Below are 22,643 nucleotides of genomic sequence, written 5' to 3'. Positions count from 1 at the left end.
GCGAGGCACAATCGGTATTTTTTAAGAAAGTAAGTAAGGCTCGATGGGCCTGGTCACGCCGAGCAGCACAACATCCCGGGAACAGGCAATCGTAAAGGTTCGTACAGAGAGAGAGAAAGAGATAGAAAGAAACAGACAGACAAAAAATATATAGAAAGAAAGAGAGCATCCATGGCCGTGTATAATATAGCATAGCAAGGGGCGGGAAAGAGAGAGGTGAGAGGGTGAAAGCCTAGCGAAGTCAAGACTGGATAGGTGCCCACCAGCTATGCTGGGACCCTGCCCTAATTCCAAGCTGCGTTAATTTTTTTGTTCTACATTCCTCAACGTTTTATTATCATTATCGTTCACGCAGCATCGCACTGTGAGTTCATAGGTCTCCTCAGTTCGCAATTTACCCCGGCTTTTGCTTTTTCTTTATCCAGTACATTCGATGCTTGGGGTGTGATCGAGGCCAGGGCAAGCATGCAAGCATGAGCCTTTTTTTAATGATTCCTACTGTTCCTTTTTTATTCCAGTGAACTTGCCAGTAGCTATTAGCATGGAAACATACATGAAGGAAAGCTTCAAACCGCAGACTTCGCGACTTCTTGAAGTGATGCAAACTACGAGGCGAAACAAGTGGCTTCGTGTAACACGAACGTCAACAAATATCACATAGCAACGTTCGCAGACGTTCGCACGGCAGTAGACAAAGACCCGCATGAGCTAGGAATCTGTGAAAAAAGAGAAGTTATTGCAGCAAATGTCTTGTAGCTGCATAGCGGGGTAAAACCAAGGAGTAGGGAGACTTCAATGGAAATTTCTAAAGGGCCAATAAACCCCGCGGTCCAAAATGTGTCATGAAAAGATAACTGCGCATTTGGCCGATGTGAACATGCTGCCGCAAGAATTTTGCGAGTAATGGCAAAACAGACAATAAAACAAACATTTTCGGCTGGTATCGGTTTCTCGCTCGGCCTCTCCATCTTAGTAGGATGAAAAACTGGGCGAGTTGATGTAGATTCATTGCAGCTAACAGCACGAAACACGTGGACGAGGAAGCTAGAAGTGGACACGGGACAGCGCTGTTTCAACTGAGTTTTCATTGAAGAACACCAAACATATATACACCGAAAAGAGAACAACACGTGACTAACCCAGCCTTGGCAATCTATAATCAAATGACTCAGAAGAGCACACTGCGCATCTAAGCAAAGTAATGCAGACGTCTACAAAGTAAAAAGGCGTAACCAAAACACGACACGGGGTAACAAAGATAATTATCCCCAATCTAACAAGTTAGCTTCGTTATCCAGTAAGGCAATAGATGGCTGGCTGACACACTGACACCCGTTCTTATGTATACAAAACGCCTCCATAATTTCTCTTGAAGGTTTTTTGGGGTGCTTGAAGAGTACGTTTGTTTTATCAAAAAGCACCCACATTCGCGACAGTGCATAAACAAATGTGAATGCGCGAGGCCGTTTCAAAGAACTGTGGTATTCCCTCAGCCTAATATTTAAACAACGCCCGGTCTGTCCTATGTACTGACGACCACATGTAAAAGGAATAGAGTATACCACGTTTTGAATGCACGGAATAAACTTCAGACCATGTTTCATAGAGCGCAGCATAGACAACAAAAAAATAGAAGCAATCGGACAATGCTCTATGAAACAGTTCTGCGTACCTAAGATAACCTGAGGAGGAATTTATTGGTTTGGAAGCCAAGTTCCTGTTGCTCCGTGCCGTAAGTGTGTGCATTCGCGTGCTGTGGTCCCGTCAGACGGAGCACATCTGCCTCCTCCCCTTGTATCCCAGACTTTGTTGTCTGAAATAAATAGCTAAATTGAAACTGCTCGTATAACAATGTTGTAATATCACGAAGCGTATAACTTACAGTTGTGTGCATGTAGGTAATCGACCTCGAGACAGGAAGGAAGCTCGGGCCACACGAAAACGGGGAGCTGTACTTCAGGGTTCCCAGCGTCATGAGCGGCTACTACAAGCAGCCTGAACTGACAGCTGCTTTTATAGATAAGGATGGCTGGTGCAAAACTGGTAAGCTTCTTTATTATTCTGCTAGCGCAGATCTGAGAAGCGCGCGGTTTAAAGTGTGCCTTTCCTCACAGGAACCCAATATTGCTCATGGCCCCCCTCTCCCATTCCAATGTAATATCTTCCGGGTAGGAGGGTAAGGGGGCGGGGTTACAATACGCCCATGTTGTCCATCACCACGCAGAGGATGTTGGGTCAACCACTGGAAGAGGTTTGCAAGCCTCCCCTTTTTTTCATCAAATTACCTACATTAATCTTTGGGGAAAGGCTGCACACAAAACCGAGGTACTGATGAACATTTTATGTTGTAATAATATATATAAATGCTTAATGATAACGACCTGAAGTACTTCTACGTCCAACATCAGTACAATAAAAAAAACCATGCGGTAGAGCTCTGTGCTCTGGCTTGATGTGCTCTGGGCCTTGTGCTCTGATTTGATGACTTTGTAATAATGCAAGGTCGGCGAGTTTATTGCTGTTCATCGTGCTCGCAGCGCTTGAGCGTAGGAGGAATATTTTAATTTGATGTACGCGCTACAATAATTTCTTCATGTGTCTAGTTAAATATTTAATCTCCCTGATGTAATACCCTGCGGAGAGATGCAGGCAAATAATAAATTAGTAAATATATACGTAAAGAAAAAGTCTCTTTGTAATGTACTGACGCCATACTGAAGACAGCTTTTCTAATATCTATTGTTTATTGGCGACTGCGAATAGACACTAGCTTAATGCGATACGTGCAACAAGGAGGCGAAAACATAAAGTTTGATGCGTGTAATTGTCACTTTAATGCCAAACATTTGTAGTTCAAAATTTACTAGCAATAGAAGCTACATAAAACACCGAATATCTTACTTTTGCATGACTATGTACATTAGCAATGTGCAAGTTGCAGCAAACTGGTAGTCCATGATTGTTTGAACGACCGGTGCCTAAATGACCGCTTGGGGAGCATACGTATAACGTTCACGGGCGGGCACGGGGAGGGGGGCGGTACAGGTCCAGGAAAGGGTCACGTGGTGACGCAGTGCCGAATTTGTGGATGTACGCCTGAAATTCAAATGTTTGGAGGGCTCTACATTCACTCCGACCAGAACACTAGAGAAATCATAGAAACGGCAGAAATGGCCATGGTAGAACGCCAGTGGATACGTGTACATTCTATTTCCCTGTCTAAGGAAGAATTGTGCTAGGTAGGTGTAGCGCATGCGTCAGCGTCAGGGGACATATTTCGTACGGGTTTTCCGTTTTGAATTTGACTGATGGCTTTATCTTGTTAGCTGACTAGTTATAACATTTGGGTGTCCTGATTTGTGGGAGTGGGTGGCGCAGACGCGCAGTTACCATTATAAATATGTGTCCGAATAATAAAATTCAGTAAGAAGTTAACGATCGCGCCTGTCGCACTAATTTCGTCTCTTGATAAAAGGTTCGCGCTAAGAAATAATAGAATATATAAAACTGGCTCTTAGTAGCAAATGATCGTATCATTGTGGGAGTACATACATTATATTGTTGACTGAGACAGAGTAAGAATATTAATGCCAAACCGTTACACGAATTAAGTGCTGAGATGTTATTTCGATATCATTTTTAGACTACGCAGAGAATTTTAAGGCTATCTCTGTGTTTAAAAATTTGAGCAAGGAGTTCAACGCAGCTTGTGCTGGGCTGCAGGATCACGCTGGTAACCAAACGTTGCACTATCTTGCGTAACTTAGCATGTGAAACAGTGCAGGTAATGCCGTTCACTTCACTCTGTTTTACTTGTTGAGTCCCTATATATGGGCATGCTGAATCCGGTAAATGTCAGCTATTTCACACTGTTCCATCAGTGGTTACGTCTCACTCAACATGTGCTCTCTTTCAGCAACAAAACACACACAGGCTATATATATATATATATATATATATATGGGTCATTTCCACGCCAACTGTCCAAGCCTTGGCGCTCGACCATCTACGATTTGATTGAAAAAAATCGAGGACTCTCTATCCAAAGCCAGAAGCCTTCCGCCAAAATATTTGTGGCGAAAAAATTTTTTCAGTGCCGCAAACCCTATGTGAAATTTTTGGGAAAGCTCGAAACTATGACTCGGAAAATGCGTTTTCAAAAAATCTCACCTTCATATATTAGGCTAGGACAAATTTTTCCCTACATAACGATCGTAGGCTTCTCACTTAAAATAAGTTTCACGAACGTTTACGCTTTCGTGGGTTTTTCATGCGGCCTTAAATATTAACAATATGACCCATATTGGGGATTATTTCATAGAAAGGTGACATTCAGTGAAATGTAAGATTTTGTTTCAACTGATTGCCAGGAAGTTTTACTGTAGCCAAAAAATAGTTTGAGACGCATATGGCGTGAAATGTTGTGTACAGCTAGCGACAGAGTTGCAAAAATTTCATTTTTGCACATGTTTAGCCGTAAATTTAACGTTGAGGTGGTCCTAATAAAATTATGCTAAATAGCGCATTTACTAGCAACGTTAGCTTTCTACTTACTGAGAAAGTTTTATAAAATTACTTTTTGTTTTAAGCATGAAAAAAATTTTTGAAGTTGTGTTCTGCCGATGTCTCTTTTTGCTGGTGTTTTCTATTCGCAGAAACGCGTCCAGCGGTTAGTACAACCTACATGGCGCGAGGTTCGCCATGGAACAGCTAGACAACATAATAATCTTTGCCCGTGCTTATTTGAACGCTTTACTAGCGAGTATTGGCCCGAGTCTGCGAGAAATGCGCTAGAGTGAATTTAACCACATGCAGCTGTCCATTGAAGGCCGGGATAGTGTGCTTACGCAACAGCGGGAAGTGACACCGATGCGTGCCACACCCCGTTGCCTGCGCACAGATATAAAAGTGGGAAGAATACTGCGATTAAGGAAAAACTCTGTTGCTGTAATATGAAACGCATCTTGTAGTTTTGCACCAATTGACGGTCACTGGTCAAACATCATCACTCACATACGATTCACTTACAAAATACTCACTTATATACGATTGCGTTGGTTCACAAGTGCAACTTATCTGCGTTGTTAAAGCAACTAATCTGTTCCTTTTGCCACTTTTAAACCTTTGCGCAGGCAACGGGTTGTTACACGCATCGGTGTCACTTCCCGCTGTTGCGTAAGCACACAATGCCGGCCTTCAATGGACAGAGGCATGTGGTTCAATTCACTCTAGCGGGGTTCACATTTCTCGTTGACTCGGGCCAATACTCGCTAGTAAAGCGTTCAAATAAGCACGGGCAAAGATTATTATGTTGTCTAGCTATTCCATGGCGAACCTCGCACTCATGTAGGTTGTACTAACCGCTGGACGCGTTTCTGCGAATAGAAAGCACCAGCAAAAAGAGACATCGGCAGAACACAAATTCGAAAATTTTTTTCTTGCTTAAAACAAAAAGTAATTTTATAAAACTTTCTCAGTAAGTAGAAAGCTAATGTTGCTAGTAAATGCGCTATTTAGCATAATTTTACTAGGACCACCTCAGTGTTAAAGTTACGGCTAAACATGTGGAAAAATGAATTTTTTTGCAACTTTGTCGCCAGCTGTACACACCATTTCACGCCATATGCGTCTCAAACTATTTTTTGGCTACAGTAAAACTTCCTGGCAATTAGTTCAAACAAAATCTTACATTTCACTGAATGTCACCTTCCTGTGAAAAAATCCCCAATATGGGTCATATTGTCAATATTTAAGGCCGCATGAAAAACCCACGAAAGCGTAAACGTTCGTGAAACTTATTTTAAGTGATAAGCCTACGATCTTTATGCAGGGAAAAATTCATCCTAGCCTAATATATGAAGGTGAGATTTTTTGAAAACGCATTTTCCGAGTCATAGTTTCGAGCTTTCCGAAAAATTTCACATAGGGTTTGCGGCACTGAAAAATTTTTTCCGCCAAAAATATTTTGGCGGAGGCTTCTGGCTTTGGATAGATAGTCCTCGATTTTTTCCAATCAAATCGCAGATGGTTAAGCGCCAAGGCTGGGACAGTTGGCGTGGAATGACCCATATATATATATATATATATATATATATATATATATATATATATATATATATATATATCTATATATATATATATATATATATATATATATATATATGAGTGAGAAGAAGGACTCACGTACGAAATGTAGATTTATTAACGTTTCGGCTGGTGGGCCAGCCATCGTCAGAATGAATGTACTGCCCGTGACAGACACTATTTATAAGTGTGTAGCACAATCAAACGTGCTTAGGTGCAACACAACTTGTGTTGCATCTAAGCACGTTTGATTGTGCTACACACTTATAAATAGTGTCTGTCACGGGCAGTACATTCATTCTGACGAAGGCTGGCCCACCAGCCGAAACGTTAATAAAACTACATTTCGTACGTGAGTCCTTCTTCTCACTCATCTATCGTACCGGACCCATCGATCTTCATACCCAAAATGTTATATATATATATAGATATATATATATATATAATATATATATATATATATATATATATATAATCTACTTGCAACTGCCTGCTTAGCTGTTTCGAATTGAGCCGATATCACAATCATTCACAGAATCTTGCTGGAATGTCTATACTGTCACGCCCGCTTTTTATTTTAGTTTTATGTATACGACTTTCACCCACAGGACCTGTTAGCAGCGCTCGACACAGACCAGGCCGCAATGTTTGTGAAGCTTCACGATTGTCTGAGATCATTCTGTCAAGATTACACGCAAGACGCGAATAGTCAATTTTTTTCGAGAGCTTTAGCAAGCACCAGCAATAAGACTCGAATGTTCGATGCTGCATGCATAAATGGCGACGTGCCTTGCCGCGGTTCAGATTACCGACGGCCGACGCTCTGTTTGCCGCTATCAGTACACAGTGTGCATTGCTTGTAGTTGGACTTTCCGTTTCAAGGCCCAAGTTCGGCCAAATAAAGAGTTTCAACGTCACGACCCCATGAGAATATTTAGTCAAGCAGCACTTTAACCAAGGCCAATATGTAATTGATACGGAAGATTTGTCGCCATGGCGCGAAAGAGCTCGCCTGTATCAATTACTAACAGCACGACTGCGTATGACAGACATTATGTTGATGCGTAAAAGCATAAAATAATTGATTCAGCCTGCGTCACGGAGACCATGTACGACAATATAAAACTGGAGCGCCGGCGCTATTAGATAAATAGTGCAGGATGCCCAGAGTGACATGCTCGGTTAATATATTGAGCAGTGCATCCGGTTTCTCCTGGACGTCGCCTGTATAGAGGATAATTTTGTGAGGACTCGGCGACGTAGACAATGCGATTATATGACAAAGACGACTTTAATAGGCATCATGGCACGGCGTCAGTACAGTACTGGTGCACACACGCGCTACGAAACTGCGTCACGGCTCGATCAACATGCAACACAAGGCTGCCAGATTACCTGCAGTCTCACATCCGACCCCCCTTTTTTTGAAGTGCTCGATGGGCTTTCGACATCACACCCCACCCCGTTTTTTTAGCCTAATAGTCTTGAAGCTACCAAAACATCCACACCTTCCGAGAATCCTGGAACAATGAGGTCCTTCTTCTTCAGACGCTTCATCTTCGTATGAAGCTTGGCCTGTTTGCGTGTCTTGATGATGTCCCGACGTTTCTTCTGGCGCTCCATCTGACGTTGCTTGACGCGCTGACTGCGTGAATCCCACTTCTTGCACCTCTGCTGCCGCCGCTTCTCGCACGCCTTCAGCGATGCCTCCAGAGGAACAGGGTCATCTCTCACCTTGATCCCTTCTGCCCTGTCCAGAGCCCGGTGCCAGTTTCGCTTCTCCTGAGCCTCTTTTGCACGTCGTCCCGGGGCATATTCCTCAAGGTTCCTCATCTTTTGTACATTCACCTCCAGTTGACGGGCAACCTTCTTCTTCTTTGCAACCTTGGGTCGTGCATCTGCCCCAAGTGACGAGTCAGTAAGTGCGAACTTACTGTAGGTGATGTGACTGTCGCGATTGAAGGCAGCTGCAGGCTGGGGTGCCTTTCTTGCTTTCGTGTTGCTCGCAGCGGCTGGGCTGTCTTGACTTGGCTTGTGTCGCTTGTTCTCGGTTGCCTCAGCAGTTGGCTTGACGGCTTGTTTGTTGGCCTTGCGCTCACTTCCTGCTGGTCTCTTACTTCGGAGAGCCTCAATCTTGTGGGTGAGCTGCTGTCGGAGCTCATACAGAGAACTGGCAATATTCAGTGCAGCCGAGCCCAGGCTTGCCTTGGCATCCGGTTTTTTCTTGGCTTTCAGTTGATTGGCCTGTGGCAGCTGGCCGGCTGTCCGGAAAAGTCGCGGGTCCAGCCGCGTCTTCTTGACGCCCGAGACGTTTGCATGAAGTTCTTGACATTGGCGCTCAATAAAATTGCGGTCCTCTGTGTTACTTCTATAAGGTTGACGGGCATATGGTGAGGCATCCGGCACAAGGTCAATGGAATACTGAGTCCCTTTGCAAAGGCCCAAGTCTTTGTCATCAGTGGCAAGGAGGTCAACATGCTGATGCAAGACATTTTGAACTGCAGTAACTTCTTTTGTTGTAGGTGTGGACCTATGTGAGCAGCACGTAGCTGCGGCAACGGCATTTGCAACGTAGCATCGTTCGTACAAAGTGGTTTTGGCTTCGGTTAATGTGGCTTCACTTCAGGCAGCTCTTCATTTTGTTCGAGGGATAACCATGTGGGCTCAATGCTGTCCGCCAACGGCGAAAACTGCAACCAGCCTGTACAAGGCGCTGCTTGTGTGAAAGGAGACGTAGGACTACTGGACAACACAACAGCACTAGACATTCTTGGCAGCGCCTTCTCCAGGCATCGCATCACGACACCCGTGCTGGGATGTTGAATTTCTGTTGGATGAGGTAGCCGTACAAGGAGCTCAGCATGAGCTGCCTCAAACCAGTCCTCTCCCAGAATCAAAGACAAGGGGTTGCTAGCCAGAACTAGAACCTCAAGCACTGCAGAAATAGTCCCCACAGAAATACGAGTACATATTGTACCAACTGGCGTGACGGTACCACCACCTACAACATATATGGGGGGCTTGGCCCATGGTAACAGGTCGGCAGATTGAACTACGTTCAGCGAGAGTATGGTGTGTTTGGAACCACTGTCTGGAAAGGCGCCAACAGTGCCTATAAGTGAAATGTCGGCTGGAATTACAGCACACTGCACAAGTAATTCCTCGAGCAGTTCTGAAGTTTGAAAGCACGCCATGAAACGAAGGCTCGTTTGCTGGCTGGAAAGCAGAGCATTGCATCTGGAACGAGGGAACTTCGATGCAAGATTGCCAGTTTGGCGAAAATTGTAGCATATGGCCTTGTTTAATTCTTCGCCGGGGCGATAAGCAGGTGCGCCATTTCGGGAGCTGATGGCAGAATAACTACTGTCTTGCTGTGCCAATGGTAACAAGGAAGTTTGACACGGGACTGGTGACTATCAGGCGAATTGATTTGTGAAGAAGCTGTGTCATTCATGATACCAACTTGCTGCACAGGCATGGGAGTCGCTCGTGACGATGTTCTGGAAGCAACAGGAAGCTGACTTGGAAAAACAGAAAACTGTTCCATCGTTTGGTCGAGCTGGTTGGCAATGTCAAGGAAAGCGTTCACAGTTGATGGACGTTGTGCAGCGATAGTAGTTGCCAAGTGAGCGTCGCGCACTCCCTGTAGGGCATATTCAATCCGCTGAGTATCTGTCAGTTGGACAGGACATATTGAAATGACGCACAGTTTCGCCAAAGAGTAATCGACGAGGCTCTCACTGGGTGACTGGACGCGTCTGGTGACTATGTGCTGCCACTGCAGGAGTGGAAGCCTGTCATCAAACTGGCTCTCGAACGCTATGTTGAAATTTTCCCACGTGTCGCAGTGGTTTCCTGCCATGCTCTTCCAATCTACAGCAGGGCCGCCGAGCTTACCAAGCGCTACTGCGAGGAGATTAGATGGTACTGCAGAATGGGCAACTTGGTGCATTATGACAACGTATTGGTATAGCGCAGCTCAGTTTGAGCATAAAGAAAAGAGGCTTCAGCGAAGAAGGAAACACAGGCAACAGGATGAGCGCTAAACTTCCAACTTTTATTTTATTGCATGACCCTACAGCACATTATATGGCTCACGTCACAGCACACGTGACGCAGCTACCTGACGAAAAACCAAACATGTGGCGCAGCACACGTGACCAGAAAACCCAGTTTACACAAATATCACATTAATTACACCTCACTGCACACGCTCAAGAAAATCGATCTCTTTTTCAGATAAGGCTATAGATGGCGTACTCACACACAGCTTCACACATTTCGCAATAGAATTCGCCTCGATGATCTCACGTGTCAACTGATTACGACTGCGGCCCAAAACGACACAACGGTCAAACAATGGAGTGCATGCACACGTCTTACAATGCATAGCCAGGAAACTGCCTGAGGAAACCTTGTTTTTTACATTGCAACAAAGTTCGCGTAGGCGGTCATTGATACACCTACCCGTCTGTCCTATGTAAACCGCATCGCACGACGGAGGGAACATATACACGACAGCTAGGGAACATTCCACAAACCTAGTCACATGCCTCTTTCCACAGGCGGATTGCGACTCCTTCATAGGATTCGTCAGCTTGCATAGTCGATTTAGTTTCACTGGGGCTGAGAACTACGCGGACGTTTTCTCTCAGGGCAGTCTTCTTCAAATGGTGTGAAACTTTATGCACATAGGGTATGACACTGGTTTTTCCAGCATCTGGCACACCATTGTTCTGCGGACGTCTCCGCTTACGTGAACCTTGCAACAAGCCCTCAGCCACTGACACCTGCACCAACACTGGATAGCCCGTCAGGAATAATCGCTTGCTGTGTCCTGCAAAACTAGCGGCCACAGTGTGATAACATGACTTCATCAAGGCATTCCTAAAGCATGCTCTGGCAACCCCTCGTATTATTAGTTTTGAATGCGCTGAATTGTACTGCAGGAGAGGCTTTTCTGAGCGCGGTTCATAGCACCAGCAAGTACGTTCTACTGCACAAAACAGACGAAGGTCTAGAAACCGGATGGTACCTTCTTGCGGTATTTCATACGTTACGTCAAGGGGAACCAGACAATCCTTAATGGTTGGCAGAATTTCTGCAACCTGACGTTCAATGTCACTTGAGGCACACTCAATAAAAAACAAGAAATCGTCAACATAACGAAAAGCTTTTCGCACTTTTGTCTTAGTGAACTTATCGGACAGAATGAAATCGCGTCGGGATAAAAAAAGGTCGCTGAGTATGGGTGCAATGCACGATCTTATACACACCCCCTTCTTCTGTAGATAAACGGCATCATCCCATTTAATAAATGTTGACGCGAGATAAAAGTTTAAAAGCCCTAAAAAATGGCTACCAGATATCAAGGCTTCATTTTGGAACTTGATGGCCCCATATTCGTCAATAGATTGTTCCACAACTTCTAGCAGGTCTTTGTGAGGAATAAAGTAAAAAAAGATCCTTGATGGTGTCCACGAGGCCAAGCCTCGCGTGCGTTCGAATTCTTCAAGCCACTGATGAGCTTAAATACTACCGTCGCCACTGAAGGCTGGTAGCGATGCAGAAAGGTCGGGCAGCGTGGTGACTTGTGAGAGCGTCAAAAACTGCTGCAATGTCACTCAGCACTTGCGTACTTGAAGTGAGAACAGTTTGCTCAGCTGTCGAGTCGGGTATACCAGACGGTTGACGGTTGTGGGCAATATCAGCAAGCAACCGTTCAATCATCTCGTCTTTTGAGCCAGTCGTCTCCAGGTTAGGACGTGAAAGCTCATGGCGAATAAAGTCTGTTGTGAAACCATGGAGGTCTTCGACGGTGGCTTCGTTCCAGTTTATGAGTGGCATTGTAGTCGATGTGCAGGCGGGCAAGTTCGAAGTAGGCTTAGGGCAGGCAAAGGCAGAGACGCTGGCAACGCGTGGCAAACACTAACTCACACGAAGCAGACGGGTGGCTCTGGTTTCCCCGGCATAGTTCGTCGTCGACTGCGCCAAATGTGAGGACTCGGCGACGTAGACAAGGCGATTATATGACAAAGAGGACTTTCATACGCATCATGGCACGGCATCAATACAGTACTGGTGCACACACGCGCTTAGAACTGCTACGAAACTGCATCACTGCTCGATCAACATGCAACACAAGGCTGCCAGATTACGTGCAGTCTCACAATTTATTCTGTTTCTGCAGGAGACATAGTGTATTATGACGAGAATGGCCGCTTCTACTTCGTGGACCGCATGAAGGACATGATCAAGTGCCTGGACCAGCAAGTGTCGTCCGCCGAGCTCGAGTCACTGCTGCAGAACCACGAGTGCGTCGCTGACGCTGCGGTCGTAGGCATACCACGCACAGAATACGGAGACGCGCCAGCTGCTTTCGTAGTGCTCAAGAATCCGACAGCCGCTTCGGCGCAAACGGCCAGCCAGCTAAAGGCTTACGTCGCTGGTAAGTGCTTATACGTTTTCATAAGAACGGCTAACGCTGTATTAGATGATGTTCTGGTGCTGCTGGAGTTTTCTTGGATATCAGAAAGGCACTTCATCATTTCCGCTATGCAGTGAAGCAGTGCGCATCTTTTACAGATCACGTACAATTGTAAACATTTCACCAATTCACCGCGATAAACCGCAACAGCATGAATGAGTTGCTCTATTTTTCCCTAATATATTTCCACGTTTCTTATGCGATCAGCTGCCTCAGAGGATACTATCACTCACCCAAAATGATCGACAGAAAGTACCTTTGCTTTTAATCTTTACTTTTCACGTGTTTCTTAAGTAGAGCATGCCTAATCAACTATTACGGGTGACGGCCGCGTTGCCAGTGCTGCAAATAAATCCACACTGCTTTCCTATTCATTCATCAATGGCGCCGCTTGTTTCCATCAACACAAGGATTAATTCATAGGGATAGAACTGATGCACCACGGAAGACTCGGTTAAAATTCGTCAATGTCCTCGCTGGAGTAAAGGAGCTATTTAGCTTTTATTTAGCTGTTATAATACTTGGCCCTTATTTTTAGGTCCATTCAGCTCTTAATAATATATACTTTGCGGTTAATAGGTTATAAGAATTGGTTATCTATTCCGAGCAGTGTTGCGGAGTTGCCACTCCGAAATTGGAATGACTCCGGAATCATTCCACATTTTCGCGCCCCGGAATCGAATGGGAATGGAATGAGAACAACGCTTGGAGGAATGAAATGAGAATTGAATTAAGCGCCTTTTGCACGGAATGGAATGGGAATGGAATTACGTCTTTTTCTGAAAATAGGGCCCGTTTTCGTCTACGCGCTGTTTTTGCAACTTCAAACATCAGTAAGTCAGAGCCTCGAATTTAACAATAACGCAGTATTTTTTATTATGGCTTCACTGATTACAGCACGGTATATTTATAAGCAACGCGCCTACTACAAACCGAGGCATAAGTTAGTGTGTGCAAAAAAATGTATTATCCCAGCAGATACTGAAGGGAGAAACAAATTATCCGTGCGCGTAGGTTTCAATTGATACCCCCTACACGAAAGTAGCGAATACTCTATGCACAGTCTGATCTTTAACTCACAAGCAGTTTATTACCTGACACACTCAAATAACCTTTGCGACACTTTGCGACAAACAAGACATTGCATACCTGCGCACAGGCAAACACAGAAAGTTCTCCTCGCTCGATGCAAAGGTACAAGGTGCCGGACCGGTGCACTGTTCCAACTAATAGCAGCAGATCTAGAGGGTTTTGTTCCCCATTAACCAAATCTTAGTTTCCGCCATATTCACGACCGCTCCAGACGCGTGGCCAAACTACTCAGTCTTCTTGAACACTACTTTTGTCAGCATAAAAAAATCACAGTTTCGCCGCAAGGGCGAAGCAATGAATGCGATAGCAAGAAACTAATGCTATACGAAGTGAGGCTCGCCAATGGATACTCTCAGTTTGAACAGCGCTCCTGTTACAAAGGCGGCCGAAGCAGCGAAGGAAACTAGCGTGCTTCAAGTGTCGAGCTGTGACACTTGATAGTTCGCGCCCATCTTCTGTTTGTTCGTTTAGCGGCGTCGTTTAGCGGCGCTCCGTAACATGAGCGCGGACATCACGGTTAAAGCTTGAAACATCCCTCTTGCCCTCACCACGAGAAAACCGCGCGAGCAGACAGCGGAAGGCCAAGGTTCTCCTTGCGCAAATATAAGAAGAAGCGAGCGAGCTCGCCCACGACTTTTAAATGCGCTCATCGCGCTCCTAGCGCCATCTCGCTGGTAATGAAGAAACGCTTATGAGCGTCGGCCATCTCTGAGTCCGTCCAGCGGCAAAGGGTGTGTATATAACTCTCGCCGTTAGCTATTCGGAGGACCTGCGTTCCGATATATATATATATATATATATATATATATATATATATATATATATATATATATATATATATATATACATACTTATACATATACGGTGCATGACGGCGACGGGGGCGGACATTTTCCAGCCGAGACTGTCCATATAATTGCTATCGCAATAAAAATACGCTATGTCGTCATTTTAGCATTAACACATTTAAGCTTAAACAATATTGAAACATCACCATTCGTTGAAATATGCTGACCACGCAAATACTATAGGTAGCGGCAGAACTGCCCCTATGGGAATTAGTAGGGTGGTTGTATTGCACGAGATATGTCACCAAGCTACTATCCCTCGACATTGGTAACGTGTTTTGCGTATTTTCTTAACTCGATAAAACTATCAAGATGGCTTTCCTACGTTGAGGAATTACAGGAGTTAAATTGAAGTGCCCGGCCATTCCCGGAGTGGGAATGGGCAAATTTTTTCATTCCGAGCAATTGAAAGGAATGGTTGCGGCAAGTTCTAATTCCCCGTAATGGAATTGGAATGGAATGGAGACGCACATTCCGCAACACTAATTCCGAGTCTATAGGCTACTCTGCATAACCACTAATATAAGGTTACGCAAAAATAACAAAAAATTACATTCAACGAAACGTTATACCTTGAAAAACGTGAGATGAATGCATAACAAATAAGCGGCAATGCAGATTGAACAAAGCAGTAGCAATTTGGCTTAATTTGAAAGAACGGTGTGGTGCGTTCTGTAGCGCACAGTTATGAGACTAACCGTGGCCTCCAGCTGAGAGTTTGGAGAAGAATTATCTGGTGCGTCAGTTTTGCAGGTTGTCATAGATCTGAGCCATGATTCCGTTAAGGCTGCAAGACATGGTGCCATTGTAAATTTCACTATAACCACGTTGCATGCTGAGCAGCAAATTAAAATGAGAATTTCGAGGCATTCGCATGACGGTTTGTCCCTAAGCGTGTCAAACATGCACGATTTTATTCCTAGGCACTCGACATTCTATTGCATAATAAAAACGGTGCGAATGTGTTAGTGGGCACATTTTCAAAATAATAGTCATAATTACTCTGCAGTTGTATATCTATTTCCTCTGAAGTTAGTCATGCCGTACTTTTCCATAAGAAGGAGCAAATCACAAGTGAAATATAGGCGGGATTTATTACTCGTTTAATAACTTCCAGCAAAACGAAAATATACTTTTTGTTCTAGCTGCTGGAAAGTGGCACGCCGAGAAAGTTGACGAATGCCTCATCGTGCAGCTTCCAAAAAAAAAAGAAACGCACGAATTTAAAGTGGTTATACTTGATGGAAAGTGGTTGCTGTAGGAGGCGGAAGCAAATCATTTCACAACCTAAAAAAGTGTTGCCATCATTCGGGCTACATCAATATTTAGCCCCTACCTTCACGACAGGCCCTTTAACGTCGTGAGCGACCACCATACTTTGCATCGGCTATCAAATTTGAAGAATTGTTCAGGTCCCCTCTTGTAATGCAGCGGAAAACTGTTCGAATTCGACATCACCGTTGTCTACAAGTCTCGAGAGAAGCACACTCACTGCGACTGCTTGTTCCGCGCCCCCGTAGATACGCGGCCGCAAGACGACCAGGATGAACACGCGTTCATGAGATAATAAATGTCTTTGCCGAACGAGAGCGAACTCGCCCAAACCTGGTAGAATAACTTCAGGGCAGGGTCAGCATATTCTTTAAGGGAGCGGAAATTTTAAGAGAAAGACCAGTTTTCAGACATGTGCGCCGTCGTGATCCCTTCATTGTGCGTATGGTGTCTTGGTGGCTTTGTGACCCGACCGGGAACTGGCTGTCAGCTGTGCCGGCGACGCTGTCGAGGCAGGGGGAAGTCACTTGTGCACTGCTTTGTTCAGCTGTTCTCTTAAAATTTCTCGGCTAATTATCCGGTGCATCTCGCAGAATGCTGAACAAAGTAGTGCACAAGTGACTGCCTTCTCCGAGCAGCCTCGAGTGCAAATAGTTCATCTCCAGTTCATCTATAAGTATATCTATATTCACTGGATATACATATAGGCGAGGACTGGCGCCATTGTGCTAGCGCAACAGCTTTGTCAGGTAGAGGAACTCGCGACCCAGAGGCAATTAACTCTTTGTTGTTCCTTCAGCCTTGCGGCCAGATAATCTGCACGACTACCTGACGTCTGTAAACCCCCCTTTCTACGCACTCATGCTGGAATACAAGTATTACTATAAACTTTAATCAAGAAGTATCTATAAAATACGAGATCAGTTTTCGCGGAAGAAAGTAAGGCGCGCAAGCATGGGTACAGTATGACATACTGCCGCTAGTAAAAAACATACAGAAGAGAGACACGAACAGGACGACGAATGGCCGTCCTTTGGCGTCCTGTTCGTGTCTCTCTTCTGTGTATGTTTTTTACTAGCGGCAGTATGGCATACAGCAAGCACTACCAACTAGGCCAAGAAGAAGTTCTCTTCAAGCATGGGTACAAAAGAACAAAACCAAACACAATGCCAACAGTAGAATGGAATTTAGGTTCTACTGTTGTAAACATAACTCATCTGCCCATGCTTAGTAGTAATCACATATCAATTAGGCACACTTGCGGGTCTGGGAGGGAGGCAACTGTTCAGCATTGTGCAAAGAAATCGAAGGTAAGCTTAGCATTAAATTCTTACTTTGTTCACACACCCTCATCATTTCTCTATGCACAGTGAAAACTCGTAAATTTCTAGTTTCCTTATTTCTTGATAAGTCCCCTTTCGAACATGTGTTCATTTATATATAATAATACAAGTTCTGGTTAGTAGGTTGTTTTCTATTGGCAGTGGTCATTTTCTTTCACTGATAATATCATTTCGTTCACCTTTACATCCGGCTGCGTCTCCTTTTTGATGCACAACACCTCACATATGTTTATTCTATTGCCCAAAGAAGTTCAATACAGTTCAAATTGTTTCGCAACGCAACTACGAACGTCACGCAAATGTGCTGGTCGTCTCGAATGTGGTACAGCCTGTGGGGGTCGTGAGTAAAGAACACGTAATAACGTGTCTTGCCGTAAAAGCTTTCCTGTCTCTTATCGCTTTATTTGCAGAAAACACGGAGACCTTCAAGCACCTTCACGGTGGTCTTGTCTTCGTTGAGAGACTACCAAGGAACGTCAACGGCAAAGTTATGAAGCAGCAGTTGAAGCAGTTGTACCAGACGGCTACGGTCTACTAGGAGCCCACAAGCATGGGATAAGGAATATTCTGCGCAAAAATAAAATCAATGCACGAAAAATCACACATCCACGTTTAGCTTTGCTGAAGTAGACAATGCTATCAATATAGACTTGTTGGTTCATCGTTAACTGGCTTGTAGTACAGCGCGGAAAGAAACGAGGAGCAAGAAGTACAAGACGGACAGAAGCGCTAACTTTCAACAACAAAATTTTATTTCCGGGATCGGTCGTATATGTATAGACGGTTTTGCCAGCGGTCACCATTCTCTGGCCGCATTGTGCGTTCGCCGGAAACGCTCCCTAGAAAACTTCCTGTTTACTATATTTTAGCGTGGTTTTAGCCTGCGTTGCCGGCCGCGGCTGCCCTTCTTTCGATGTTTTCTGTGAATAGATTTATTCCGATCAAGCGCTTGCAACTCGGGCACTGACGTGTAGTGCCAGGATGCAGTCTGCGATCGGCAACTAATTTTGAGTCTAAACGTTCTGTTTCCCGACAGATGAAGGCAAGAAGAGCGCCTGGATTGCAGTGATCAGGAGACAAAATCTGGATTCCCAGAAAGAGCACGTAGATTTGTTCTCCCCACTTAAAGGCAAAAAAAGTTCAACGCCTACTCAGAAGATGCTCAGACGTCAGTCGAAGGTCCCCAGTACAAGGAACACGTCGGACGCCGTCGCCTTCAATCCATCACAGATACCTGGGCTGACGCCTGAAGTGAATAGCAAAATGTGAAACGCCGAAAATCCATCGTAAATGTGTTTCTTGTAGTTGGAGCTAGAGCCCTGCACGGGCCGTGATTCTAGGCCCGGGCCCAGCCCGGGCCCGGCGGTCATTCAAATTTACCCGCCCGAACCCGGCACGATGACTCAAAGCCAGACCCGGGCCCGGCCCAAACCCGAGAAAAAAAATTTCGCCTACCCGGCCCGGCCCGGCCCGACCGCTCATCGGGCCCGACAGAGGTCCTAGCCAATAATTTATGTGGTGTTGCCGGAACATGGAATCGACAGCGAGGCGTCTTAAATATAAAATATCTGCGCTTTGTTGGCGCATGCTTCGCAAAGCATTATACTTTAACCTACGGTAATTTCTTGTAAAATGGGGCTCACGGTGGAAACAGTTGAGCGGACATACTGGGTACGATGAACGTTTGTTCGGCAGTGGTATACAGTACCGATTTTTTCTGCGAATACAGTGGGGATCATCAAGGGCGTTTTGTAGCAGATAATATTGTAGCAAGGAAAGTGATTTGCATTATGAGTTCAGTTTCCACAGGGAAACAGAACGCTCTCTTCACTTTGTTTTTATTGCGCTCTATATTGAAATTTAAAGCATACTCTAACGACAGAGCCGACCGTGCCCCCTTCTGGATATTTAGCACCTGTCTTCAACGCAGTAGCACCTTGCCACAGCAAGGGAAATCAAGCAGGAAAGCCAAATTTATTACTTTGATGTAAATACACAAACCTATAGATAAAAATTAAAATGAACCACGTGCACCACGTGTACTTTTTATATACGTATAAGAAGCCGAAACGACGCAAAAAACTGTCATAACATTCTTTTCATATATCGCACCATTGCTAGTATATACAGTCTAAGTTTCTTGTGGCATAGGTTATAGTTTATTTCTTCGCATGGAAGTTTCTAAACAATCTTCCATGCGCACCGGCGCATGGCAGTTTGCTTATAAAACAGTGAAACCGTCTATACGAGCTTACCTCATTTGTCATAGTTCTCTTATCATGAGTCGGTTAAAAGTAACCGTAATATTCTTTGGTGAAATTTGAGAAAATTTGGGCAAAATAAAATGTAGAGTTCTAAAACTTACTATTACAAAGTAGTTCTGCGAAAACCCGCAAGGTGCTGTAAGGGTTAAGGACCCTTCCGCCAGGAACTAAGAAGCTTTCTTTTTGAAAATTTCTTATGGCTTTCCTAGTGGCTTCGTGCTACAAAAGCGTAGTATTCAGTTTCTCTTAAGTTCGAAGAGTGTTTTGAAAGTGGTTGCCTTACTTTCCAAAAACTATTCGAAGATAATTCTATTAGTATTTGTATTCGATGCAATGTCATCACTATTCGATTAGTATTCGATTCGGTTACAAAATTCATTATTCCCACGCCGTTAATTTCCTGTATCTTCTATTCAGACCACGAAATTATTATGCACCGAATTAACCTCACCAAATTTTCATACTTATGCCGTTTTTGTAATGTGCCGGACACTTTCAAACGCCTGGTGCTGCTCTGCCCACACCACGAGAAAGATATCAAGACCAAGCTGCAGGACCGATACAAGCAACCGAAGCAACGTAGGAGGCGATGTTCACCTCAAAGAGCTTGGAGGATCAGCGCAGTCAGGTAGAGAAGGCATCAGCGAACGGCTATCTGAACTGAGAGTCGCCCACTGCGGGCGAAAAAGCTTTCTCCGTGTTTCGTACAACAAAAGTTTATTTGTACTCCTCCTGTACAGAATATCGTTGAAGAGTATCCACTTTTTCGGCCTTTTTTATTAATGAGTCTATTCTCTTATTTTCGTAGATGTCAGAAAAGTGACCAAGAATTTACTCAGGGTGTCAAGTATGTTTTCTATTTAGCCCATTTCGCTAGAACTATTATTGTGAACAAATAAGCTGAACAAATTCTAGATGCTTAATAACGTCGCTACGCCAAAAGGCAATTCCGTAATTTTGAGAACAGCTAAAATTTTCATTTCCGGTTGAATAGCGAATGTATTCAACATCATGAAGATGATTTCTTTATATTTACACATTCGACAAAAACATTAAATTTTCTTATTGCTAATTCTACAAAACAATCCCCGGAACATTTGCAGCTTTTTTTTTTGCCGTCTGGATCACAGCAGAAGAATCCCTTGTAGGAAACAAATGAAAAAAATCCTTGAACAGGGAGTGTTGCCAGATTCAACGTTTCGACAAAGCAGTCTTGTCTTCGAGACAGCAACTGCCTTCGTTAGCTGTGTGTACCAGCATGCTTTGCTCACGCTTCCTCAACCACTAAAATGGAGGAGGGAAAGAGGGAAAAAAGCGGGGTGGGGGAGAAGGAAGGACGGCAGCGGGATATTGAGAATTGCTGGCATGTCACTTTTGTGGTTGGGAGAGAGTGAAAAAGCCTACAGATACACAAAGCTAAGGCAAACAGTTCCTGCCTTGAAGACGACAAGTCCGCTTGTCGAAACGTTGACTTCAGCGACACACCGTGTTTCCAAGAGTTTTCGTCGCCTCAAGATTCCATCTTCACCTGAACTTCTGCCGTGCAGGGAATACGACAGCGCTAGAAGAAAACGGCCACTCCAAAAAGAAACAGTAGAAAACACTGTATCGGGCTAGAATCGTGCAGCCCGATGTGCTCCTCAAGCCGCAATCGGGTCAGCCCAGATGCAGTTATTCAGCACTCAGTGGGCCCATTTCGCCATTGTCATGGAAATGTCATGCAATATAGGTTCCGGCGAGCGCCTAGGATTTCCCGCACAGCTTGTCTGCCATGGCGCTGCGTATGTCTCGCTTGGAGATCTTCCCCACGCTGGTCCGAGGGAAGTCGTCGACGATCTCAATGTACCGTGGTACTTTCAAACTGTTCACCTGCGCCAGCACAAGTCACTCCATTACCTTGCGTTGAAACTAGATTAAAATGGGATGGGACTTCGTTTAGTCAAAAATTCGATTTTGGGATATAGGAATCGTACGATCTGATGGAGAATTTCTTTATATTTTAGAAGCTTTGTCACACTTGGTTACTCGCGGTTTCAAGAATCATTATTCGTCTTTTTTTTTTCTTTGACACGTTGACAGGAAATGTTGGTATACGCCTACATTCTAAGAAAATAAAAAGAAGGTATATGTGACTTCTTTCGGAAAGTCCTGACTTGCCACGTATATGACCCTCGTTAAAGAGACACGCGAACTCTGTTGTGGGTCACACGACTCTCCGAAGAGAGTGGCATGAACCCCCAAAGAGAGTCTCTTTAAAGAGAGTCATATACGTGGCACGTTAAGACTCCCCGAAAGGTGTCATTTGATTTTTCACAAAACAACATTTTTGGATGTTTGCGTATCTTTTTCTCAAGAACTAAGGGGCATAGGCGAACAAAAATCCTCACACATGTCAATCATTAGCCCATACATAACTGCAACTAGGATCGCTAGCTTAGATGCATTTGTATTTTTAGTAACCACTGATAAGCGGCAATTTTCACACATCGACAAACTTAAAAACAAATAACAAACCTAGTTTTTGCGGTTCACTCAGAATTTTGCTTCCAAGTCTGTAAAGCGTTAGTAGCCACAACAAAAAATTGCAATGCTCTGCAGATAGTAGATATTAACAAAAAGATACGTACATAAACAACTAAAAACAAACAAAATTAAGAACACGTATAAAACTAATTTTCAGCTCCAATGCAACCTGTCTATATTTCAAATTCCTTGCAAATTTCATAGCCATAGCTTTATAACCACTGCTGTAGAGCCAAATTTTGAAACTCACTTTCAAAGTGTCACCCTACCTTAAGGGGAACCAGTGATGCCACGAGACATGTCGCTCCACAACGTGTAAAAAGAAAACATTACAACGCCATGCGTTATATATTCAGACAGGGAAAGGGGCTTTCTAGTGTTCCTAAAAAGTCTTCTTTTAAGAATGCAACTTAGAATTGTATTGGTGTAAGATGCGAACGTTATTTGCGTGGTAAATCAACTCAAATCTCTTAATTAATCACGAATGTCAAACAATATCATTTGCCAACACATTTTCCACACATTGCAGGTTACGTATCTTAATCCACAGCTTGGAAGCTACACTTTCGATTTTCGCCAATCATCGTCAGAACGAACCCGGAATTTGCCATTAAATGTACTTCCAACATGCGCGTCCGCTCGTTCGGGCCGAAGAGTTGATCTCTTCGGAATCACCTCCCCGCCTCCATGGTGACCAATCCCGATCATACGCCCGTCAAGACGGCCATTT

General features: G+C 44.3%; 2 protein-coding genes across 2 annotated transcripts in view; one reads left to right on the top strand and one right to left on the bottom strand.

The window, feature by feature from the left end:
- Nucleotides 1-1,902: 1,902 nt before the first annotated feature.
- Nucleotides 1,903-17,686, top strand: LOC119395658 (luciferin 4-monooxygenase-like). Its single transcript, XM_037662647.2, has 3 exons — nt 1,903-2,043; nt 12,275-12,532; nt 17,537-17,686. Exons 1-3 carry the CDS (start codon nt 1,974-1,976, stop codon nt 17,662-17,664), a joined length of 456 nt encoding a protein of 151 aa, XP_037518575.2. The 5' UTR covers nt 1,903-1,973; the 3' UTR covers nt 17,665-17,686.
- Nucleotides 17,687-20,902: 3,216 nt separating this feature from the next.
- Nucleotides 20,903-22,643, bottom strand: part of LOC119397145 (medium-chain acyl-CoA ligase ACSF2, mitochondrial) — a 168,559-nt gene continuing 166,818 nt past the window's right edge. The window contains exon 13 of the mRNA XM_049416726.1: nt 20,903-21,259. Within this exon, the coding sequence (XP_049272683.1) occupies nt 21,134-21,259 (126 nt within the window). The 3' untranslated portion in view covers nt 20,903-21,133. The remainder of the gene's footprint in view (nt 21,260-22,643) is intronic.

The sequence above is a fragment of the Rhipicephalus sanguineus genome, chromosome 6 (assembly GCF_013339695.2).
Source record: "Rhipicephalus sanguineus isolate Rsan-2018 chromosome 6, BIME_Rsan_1.4, whole genome shotgun sequence".
In the NCBI taxonomy this organism is placed as follows: Eukaryota; Metazoa; Arthropoda; class Arachnida; order Ixodida; family Ixodidae; genus Rhipicephalus; species Rhipicephalus sanguineus.
Note: the sequence above shows the minus strand (reverse complement) of the source record. Positions and strands in the feature narration are given on the sequence as shown.

Coding starts and splice junctions, on each gene's coding strand:
- LOC119395658 (XM_037662647.2), top strand. CDS start 1,974: ATGAGCGGCTACTACAAGCAGCCTGAACTGACAGCTGCTTTTATAGAT. Junction 2,044..12,274: donor GGATGGCTGGTGCAAAACTG/GTAAGCTTCTTT, acceptor CTGTTTCTGCAG/GAGACATAGTGTATTATGAC. Junction 12,533..17,536: donor GCTAAAGGCTTACGTCGCTG/GTAAGTGCTTAT, acceptor CTTTATTTGCAG/AAAACACGGAGACCTTCAAG.